The sequence below is a fragment of the Macrotis lagotis genome, chromosome 1 (genome assembly GCF_037893015.1).
Source record: "Macrotis lagotis isolate mMagLag1 chromosome 1, bilby.v1.9.chrom.fasta, whole genome shotgun sequence".
Lineage (NCBI taxonomy): Eukaryota > Metazoa > Chordata > Mammalia > Peramelemorphia > Peramelidae > Macrotis > Macrotis lagotis.
This window is the reverse complement of record NC_133658.1, coordinates 34,497,368-34,506,936: the sequence shown is the minus strand read 5'-3', so window position 1 is coordinate 34,506,936 and position 9,569 is coordinate 34,497,368. Positions and strand designations below refer to the sequence as shown.

Genomic DNA, 9,569 nt, shown 5'->3' with positions numbered 1-9,569 from the left:
TATTGGGAGAAAAACTCTCTCTTTGATAAAAACTGCTGGGAAAATTGGAAGTTAGTATGGAAGAAACTTGGATTAGACCAACACCTCACACCCTATACCAAGATAAGATCCAAATGGATACAGGATTTAGACATAAAAGACGTTATAAGCAAACTAGGAGATGAGGACTAGTTTACCTGTCAGATCTGTGGAAAGGGAAGCAGTTTATGACCAAGGAAGAGATGGAGAACATCATTAAGAACAAAAAAGATAATTTCGATTGCATTAAATTAAAAAGCTTTTGCACAGACAAAACCAGTGTAACCAAGATCAAAAGAAATGTAGTAAATTGGGAAACAATTTTTACAACTAGTATATCTGACAAAGGACTCATTTCTAAAATATACAGAGAACTGAGTCAAATTTTTAAAAACAAATCAAACCTTCCCCAATTGACAAATGGTCAAAGGATATGCAAAGGCAATTTACAGGTGAGATAAAAGCAATCCATAATCATGAAAAATTGCTCTAAATCACTACTTATTAGAGAAATGCAAATTAAAGCATCTCTGAGGCACCACCTCACACCTCTCAGACTGGCCAATATGACCAGAAAGGACAATGATCATTGTTGGAAGGGTTGTGAGAAATCTGGAACACTAATACATTGTTGGTGGAGCTGTGAACTCATCCAACCTTTCTGGAGAGCAGTCTGTAACTATGACCAAAGGGCAACAAAAATGTGCATACCCTTTGATCCAGCAATACCACTCCTGGGTCTGTATCCTGAAGAGATTTATGGAAAAGGGTAAAGGCATAGCAGTTTCTGGTGGCAAACAATTGGAAATTGAGGGAATGTCCATCAATTGGGGAATGGTTTAACAAACTGTGGTATATGTATGTCATGGACACTATTGTTCTATTAGAAACCAGGAGGGATGGGATTTCAGGGAAGCCTGGAGGGATTCGTACCAACTGATGCTGAGGGAGATGAGCAGAACCAGAGAAACATTGTACAACCTAACAGCAACATGGGGGCGATGATCAACCTTAATGGACTTGCTCATTTCATCATTGTAATAATCGGGGACAATTTGGGGCTGTCTGTGATGGAAAATACCATCTGTATCCAGAGAAAGAATTGTGGAGTTTGAACAAAGACTATTACCTTTAATTTTAAAAAAACCATCATCAGGGTGTCTAGGTGGTTCAGTGGTTGGAGTACCGGCCCTGGAGTCAGGAGTACTCGAGTTCAAATCTGGCTTCGGACACTTAATAATTACCTAGTTGTGTGACCTTGGGCAAGCCACTTAACCCCATTGCCTTGCCAAGAAAACTCCATTATCTTATATAATTTTTGCAATCTCTTACTTTATGTTTCTTCCTTAAGGATATGATTTCTCTCTCATCACATTCAACTTAGATCAGTGTATACCATGGAAACAACGTAAAGACTAATAGGCTGCCTTCTGTGTGGGGGGGTGAGATTAGGGGGAAAATTGTAAAATTAAAAATAAACAAGCAACTTAAAAAAGAAAATAATCACAAAGCAGCCTTCCCTTAATCTGCTGCGAGCACCATAGACTTATGGCTGTAGGGCTGGAAGGGACTTCAGAGACCATTTGGGGGTCTACCACCCTCATTTTGCAGATGAGGAAACTGAGGCACGGGGGGGGGCTCGTCCAAAGTTACTAGATAGTCTAAGTCAAATTTGAACTCATCCTCTTAATACTCTCTCCACAGTTCCCCCCTTTTAAGTCACAGTTTTGTATCCTTCACAGCAGCTAGCATGTAAGATATAGAAAATATATATTGGTGAAAGGAATGCCAGCAACTGATTTTGTAATTTTAGGTTTTAGATTTCCTTAAAATGAGGCATACCTGCCCCTGAGGGTATATTAGGAGACCTTACAAATGGTCTGCTAATAGTCACAATTGATATAGAAAATAATTGGGGCAGCTAGGTGGCACAGTGGATAAAGCACCGGCCCTGGAGTCAGGAGGACCTGGGTTCAAATCCGGTCTCAGACACTTAATAATGATTTAGCCATGTGGCCTTGGGCAAGGCACTTAACCACATTTGCCTTGCAAAAACCTAAAAAAAAAATAATTAAGATCATTTTGTGTTATAAATAATACATAGGACAACTTTCATATCTGACCTGAAAAATGTTGGTTTTTCCCTTTCTCTTCAGGAAATTAAGTGTCAAATCTGTCACAAATCCTCAGTATGTGGACAATGTGGGGAACCCCTCAGTGAATGGACTGTACGATTTATCCCTGGGACCAGCTGACTCCAAAGAAGCATGCTCCACCTGCGTTCAGGACTTTGGCAACTGCCCGGGTCACCTGGGGCACATTGAGCTCCCCCTGATTGTCTACAATCCTCTGCTCTTTGATGTGCGTATGTCCGTCTCTCTATGATAGAACAATAAACTCGGCTGAGCACCAAAGCTTTTTGGGTTAAAGGCCTCCTTAGACTGGGCCAGATCCTCAGTGGAGTCTAGTCCCCTGATTTTGGTCTGTAAGCTAATTCTCATCTATTTCCAACTCTGAGTCAGTTGTTTTGGGAAAGGCATCATTGAAGACAGATTAGACCAAGCTGACTTGGTTTGGAGGATGAACTGTCTGTGCAGGCAGAGGCAGGAGGACACTGGTTTCTGACCCCTGTTCTCTCCCATTTTCTACCAGGAGAATGGAGGGTTCTCGGGGCAGGGATTGCTCCTGTCCCGTCTTTGTATCCTCACAGTCTGGCACAGACTAGACCACTGAGGAATGCTTGTTGATTAGTTCTGTCTTACAATTCTGATACCCCTCAAGTGTTTCACTTGGTGACTTCCATGATTTCATTCAGCTCTGCTTTCCCTTTTCTGGGAGGATTTTCCCCCTATTTTGCTGATGGTTTCCGTGTGAGTTCGCATTTGGGGGAGGCAGTGTGTTTTGTTTTGGCACAAATGACACAGGGACCCTCTTGAGGCCATTCTCTTTGGTATGGAGTTTGCTTATCATGGGGAAGCAGCCTTGCAGGAGCAGTTGAGGGCAGGAATTGAAACCAACAGGCCCTGCTTGCAAGTTGACCTTGGGCAGTCATTTTACTTTTTGGTGTCCTAGGCCATTTGGCAAGACCAAGAGAAGGTGCTCTCACTAGGAGATGCCTTCATGCCATTGAAATCACAGACCTCCCCCCCCCCCCCCTCCCGATCCTGTCCTGGCAACATTCATGTAGTTGTTAAAGATTTGCCAAGAGCTAGGGTGTACCTTATCTTATTTGGTCTTCACAGTTATTCTGTGAGGTGATTAGGGTAGGTTACAGTTGAGGAAACTGAGGCAGAGGTGCGACTCTCCCTAAGGTCTGAATTAAGGGTCAGACTCGGGTCTCCCTTTGCTACCAAACCTTGGCTGTCATCATTGCGTATCCGACTTGTAGCTCTTTCCTTCTGGTGCCATTAGGCAGATATCTGGGCATGATGAAGGGAACACTAAAGTTAAAGTGAGGAGAGTGGTCCCAACCTTCTTTCTGGCCTTTGTTGACCCAAGGAGGTGCCTCTAATGCACCTTGTGGCTCTTAAGTAAATGATCCACTCTTGGAAAAACACTCATCTTATTTTTATATCCCCGTTGTTTCCCAGTGGATTCCATCTGCCCCATTCCCCTGCCCACACTTCATAAATGACAGAAGATAAAATAAAAAGCAAAACAACCCACCCATCCACCAAGTCTGACGATACAGGCCAGGCTTCACCCCTAAGTCCTCAGCTCTTGCTTGGAGGAAGGGAGATGTGTCCTCTTTTCTTTGGAGACAAGCTTGGGTATGATAATATTCAGTATTCAGGTTTTTTTTGGTCTGAGGAAGTCTTCAGTGCTTCCCTGAAGCAATACTTCAGATTCCTAGTTTCTCATATTAGCCATTAGCTTTAAAGTGATCTGTTCTCACTGAGGATTAGAGGAAAGAGGAGCTTCATGTGTTTACTTACTATTCACCAACCCTTTGCCCATTAACACAATATTTTTTCCTTAATTTCCCTTCAGAAACTCTACCTGCTGATCCGGGGCTCTTGTCTAAATTGCCATTTGCTGACTTGTCCCCGACCTGTGGTTCACCTCCTCTACTGCCAGCTGCGGGTCCTCGAGGTTGGGGCACTTCAGGGAGTCTATGAACTTGAGAGTACCTTGAATAGGGTAGGTGACACGTGGCCATGCTAGAAGTCAGAGGAAAACCCAGGCTTGGGAAGGAGCAGGGACCATGGGAATGCTCTGGGGAGAGAGGGAGGAGGTCAAGCCTGGAGGAAAGTGAGTGCGTGTTGTCTCCCACCCTTGGGTCAGCTTATAATATCAATAAAGGATTGTTAAGCTTTTAATGGGAAGTGACTTTCATTTTGTTTGAAATGCTGCCTGTTGATGTCCCGGCTGATGCTTCAAAGAAGGTTGACATTTATGGCCCTTCCCTAGACCCAGGGAGGCCTGTGGTACTTTTCATTTTTATGACTGCCTTCAGTCCAACCATGTTCATAGAATAAGCTCAGGGGCCTTTGCCTTCATCCCTTCTTCAGGTGCTGGAGATGGGGCCGGCCCAGAGCCTTTGGCATTCTGCACTTCCTGATTTTGCCTTAGTCTAGGACTTGTGGCTTTGACTCCTCTGTCCTTAGACATGGTATAAAAGGTCACTCTTGTGAGTAATTGTGCTACCCTGGTCAGGAGGGACCAAAGAAAATGGTGGTGATTGATTGCTCCAGAAGGCTTTGAGTAGTATTGCCAGTGGGAGTAGAAAGAGTCCTGTGGGGGATCACAATTTTCCTTTTATTTTTCAGTTTCAAGAAGAAAATCCTGATGCATCCATCCATGAGATTCAGGAAGAATTAGAACAGCACACTCGGGCAATCTTGGAAAACAATATGATGGGAGCCCAGGGCTCACAGGTGAGGCGGTGGTGGCTCTCCGAGCCTTGGCCCTCTGCATAGGGGCAGGAGGTTTTTGGCAAGGGCTCTTTTTCAAGTCCTTTGTTCCTGTGTTTCAGGTGAAGAACGTTTGTGAGAGTAAGAGCAGCTTGATTGCCCGCTTTTGGAAGGCACACATGGCTTCTAAGAGATGCCCCCACTGCAAGTATGTGGCCTGGCTGCCTGCCCCCTCCCATTCCCCAGGTTGTCTGTACAGTGGTAAACTTCTTCATGGCACAACCTTGAAGGTGCTCTCCTTTTTTCTCCCCAGAACTGGGAAATCAGTGGTTCGGAAGGAGCATAACAGCAAGCTGACCATCACCTACCCTTCTGTGGTTCACAAAAAGGCCAAGGGGGAAGAGGACAAGGCCAAGCAGACAGCAGGTGAGGCATCCTGGCTGCTTTGGGCGAAGGGTTTGTCTCCCCTGAAGGAGCTTTTGTTTGGACAATTGCAAACTTAATTATCCAATTATTTTCTAGTCTATCTTTTCATGGCCCTCTAAGTACTTTAATTTTTATTGCCTTATGATCTGAAAAGGATGCATTTATTCTTTCTGCCTTTTAGCTCATTCATGTGATGCTCTTCATGTGATGTAGTGTATCCTATTCTGCCTCCCCCTTTTTATTTATTTAATTAATTTTTATTTTTGTGCAAATGATTTTTTATAATTACTAAAATATTATTGTTTGAGTAAACATAATGCCCCCTCCCCCCAACAAATATAGACCCTCATGAGAAATAAAGTAGAAGAAAGAGAAAAAAGAAACCTACTCTATTAAATGAGAATTTTTGTATGAGCACTGTCAACATTTTTTCTACTTTTTCTATAAACACAGTTCGTCATCATTAAGTCCCTCATATTTTACCCTTCTCTGCTCTCTATGCTTCACCTGAGTCCTGTATTTGAAGATCAAACCTTCTGTTTAGCCCTGGCCAAGCCAACAGGAACATTTGAAATTCCCTGGTTCATTGAAAGTCCATCTTTTCCCCGGAAGAGGATGTTCAGTTTTGCTGGGTAGTTGATTCTTGGTTGCATTCCAAGCTCTCTTGCCTTTTAGAATATTATATTCCAAGCCCTATAAGCCTTCAATGTAGTTACTGCTAAGTCCTGTGTGATCCTGACTGCAGCTTCATGATATTTGAATTGTGTCCTGGCTGCTTGTAATATTTTCTTGTTGACTTGGGAGTTCTGGAACTTGGCTATAATATTCCTGGGCATTGTTTTTTTTGGATCTCTTTCTGGGATTCTCTCAGTTTCTATTTTGTCCTCTGCTTTTAGGATATCAGGGCAATTTTCTTGTAGAAATTCTTTAAAAATGAAGTCAAGACTCTTTTCCTGATCATGACTTTCAAGTATTTCAATAATTTTTTTTTCTTTAGAAGCCTATTTATTAGACCTCATTTCCAAAATCCCCAGTGATCCAGGAAAGAACCTATGATTCCATGCAATAAGATATTACTTTCTTATCTGTCAGACCAACATTAGAGACTAGATCAGAATATACAGTGAATTGTGAGGGAAAATGTGAGGGTCCTGGAACCATCAACTCCATATTGATTTCCCATGATTGTTTCCTAAAGGCTGCTCCTCTTACAATCATTTGACCACAGCATTAACATCTTCTTGTTACCCAGCATCAGTCAGGCATCAGCTGAGGGGCTTGGTTGGACGCAGGCCTGGTGTTTGGGCCCCCTATGAGCTATTCCCAAGGCAGGTTGAGAAGATAGAACTCTGTGGCTGGGTTCTGATCCTTGGTGCACGTGCTGCCTCCTGTCCCTTCTCAGGGTGTGCTGGTACTGCCAGGATCCTGGGCCAAAGAGCTAGGGAAGGCCACTCTACTTCCTTTGTGTAAACTAAAGTATGTTTCTACCTGGTGATTGGGCTTCAGGGAGTGGTCACTACTTCGTGTTCTGTGGGGTTATCCTGTCCGTCTGAACTCTTGCCAGATTAGATTGCCTGGGATGGTTTCAGCCTGGCCCAGGAGACACGGGGAGCCAGGATCAAAGTAGGGCTCTGAAGCTAGGATGGGTGGCATTTCAAGGTAGCATCCTACTTATTAGGTTAGTAGTAGGCTAGCACAGGAAGTGGTCTAATAATTTTTAAATTATCTTTCTTGAATCTGTTTTCCATATCAGTTGTTTTTTTCAATGAGATGTTTCACATTTTCTAATTTTTCTTTCATGTTCTTCTTGCATCTCTCTCATTTCTTTTTCCAATTTTTCTTCTATCTCCCTCACTTGAGTTTCAAAATCTTTTTTGAGCTCTGTCATAGCCTGAGCCCAATTTCTGTTTTTCTTGCAGTCTTTAGATGCAGGAGCTTGTACTTCCTCATCTTCAGATTGAGTATTTTGATCTTTCTTGGAATCATAGACAATGTATTTCTCAATGGTGTTCCTCTTTTTCCTCTGGTTACTCATTTCCCCAGTCTGTTCCTGGTTTTGGGGTGCTTCCTGAGCTTTTGAGTATTATTGGGACACCCCCCTACAGGGATGTCAGTGTGTGAGGCTCTGTCTTCCCTCCTGGTCTGTGAATGACCATATGCTCCCCTCTCTGCCATGGGCCTGAGGTGGGGGGGGGCCTAGACTGCGATCAGGATCTGAATGTGGTCAGAGCCCCAGAGTCCTGTTCCAGGTACAGAGGACAGGCCTCAGCAGTCTCTCCACTCCCCTACCTTTGGTGGACTGAGCACTCAAGGCTCAGTTGCCTGGGGGCTCCTGCTTACTGGCTCCAGGCCTGCTTCTGGTTCCTGGATCTGAGTTACCTGCAACTATTGCTGCTATTGCCACTGAGCTGATCGGGCTGGCTGCCACAACTGCCCTGAGGGTCTGTCTTCCTGTGCTCGCTCTGACAGAGGTCCCTTCCACTGATCCTCCGATTTGTGCCCGCTGCTCCCCGGGGTGTAGGTCAGGAAACCATCCCTGCTGCTGTGAGCCTTGGCTCCCAGGTGCCCTGGGCCTGCCTCCTGGAGGCTGAAGTTCCTTCACTCTGGTGGGCCGCCCCTCTAACCCAATGGAGTCCAGGTTACCTTGGTCTGGAAAGTTGCTTCACTGGATCTTTCTGTGGGTTCTATCTCTTGCAAATTTAATTAGAGTCTTAATTTTAAGATTTTTGAAATATTATGGAGAGAACACCTAGGAGAGGCTCTTTTCCTGTCGCTATCTTGGCTCCTCCTCCCCCTTTCTTCTTCTCCCAGCACAATCCCTTTTTTATGCCTTAATTTTTTTTTTTTACTATCACATCAAAATCAATTTAAACCCACACCCTTTGGCTAAGTGTTCTCCTTCTAACTGTCCTGTCCTAGTAGAGATGGAGTTCTCAATTAAGTTATTGGTGCCATCTTCCTTTGTAGGGATGTAAACAGTTTAATCTTATTAAATAACTTCTAATAGAACCTTTTAATTCATCTCTTGAATCTTGTATTAAAAGACAGAAATTTCTGTTCAGTTTGTGTCTTTTCATCTGGCAAGTTTGAAGGTTTCCTATTTCATTGAATGTCCATCTTTTCCCCTGTAAGATTATGCACAATTTTGCAGGTGGTTGATTGTTGATTATAATCCAGACTTCTTTGCCTTCCTGACTATCATGTTCCAGGACTCCTTCTTTAACATCTGCCCACTGTCCGGAGGCCTTGGGCTCACCCCACGGGGGCTGTCACTTCCTGGGGCACAGCAAGGGTGTCTGTGGTTTGAGCTCCTTGTCCTCTGCTCATTCCCCTTTCCTCAGAGATGGAGGAGGGAATGTCTGTCCTCTTCACAGAAGTGAGGCCAAAACTAATGGAATGCCTTCTGTGGGGGGTGGGGAGAGGGAAGCAAGAATAGGGGGAGCATTTGTAAAACTCAAAATAAAGAAAATCTTTATAAAAAAAAAAAAGAAGTGAGGCCAAGTGTCCAACTCTGTGGATCTGATGATCAGGGGCTTTTCTGCCAATAAAGGGGAGGCAGTATACTTTAGGGGATGGGGGGGTCCTGACCTGGGGCTGAAGGGCCTGGGTTCAGACCTTGCCTCCCTTTCATTATTTGTGAAATGAAGGTGTGGTGTTCAGAATCTTTTGTGGAGAAGCAGTGGGGGAGTGGACAGAGAACTTGGACCTCTGGGGTCAGGTCCTAGCTCAGACACAGCCTGGCTCAGGGACCCCTGCCAGATGGCCTCTTAGACCCTGTATGTTCTCCCCAGGTCTGGGGGAATTCATGGGAGAAGGGAGGAGAAGTATCATGAGGTGGGAAGGTTGTGGGAGCAACCTGGGACCTCTATGTCCCTTTGCATAGTTGTATGAAATGAGAAATTGGGAAGGTCTGTTGGCTTTGCATTGGCTTGAGTCATTCAATGAGATTGTCCCCTTAAGAATCACTCAGGCCCGTAGCTGGGAAACCAGCCTTTGTGAAGGATTGCGCCTATGGATGGCCCAGCACTGGTGCCCCAGATGAGAAGGGGGGAGCCAATGAAGAAAATGGGAAATTCAGCATCCCTAGATTCCCTACACTGATGTTATTGTTTGTTTTTGGTTTTCTCTTCCCAGCCCTGGAAATCAATGAAGCCCATTTGGGGAAAAGGGGCTACTTGACCCCCAGCACTGCCCGAGAACACATCCTGGCCCTTTGGGAGAATGAAGGTAATGTCCTCCTCCTGAGGAGTCTGAAGTTCTGAGAGCTCTTTG

General features: G+C 44.5%; 1 protein-coding gene across 1 annotated transcript in view; it reads left to right on the top strand.

Annotated features, from left to right (window-relative positions):
- POLR1A (RNA polymerase I subunit A) overlaps positions 1–9,569 on the top strand; it is a 66,116-nt gene that overhangs the window by 2,020 nt on the left and 54,527 nt on the right. The window contains exons 2-7 of the mRNA XM_074196739.1: positions 2,175–2,379; positions 4,009–4,158; positions 4,788–4,895; positions 4,994–5,079; positions 5,185–5,297; positions 9,432–9,524. Coding sequence (XP_074052840.1) covers positions 2,175–2,379; positions 4,009–4,158; positions 4,788–4,895; positions 4,994–5,079; positions 5,185–5,297; positions 9,432–9,524 — 755 coding nt within the window. The remainder of the gene's footprint in view (positions 1–2,174; positions 2,380–4,008; positions 4,159–4,787; positions 4,896–4,993; positions 5,080–5,184; positions 5,298–9,431; positions 9,525–9,569) is intronic.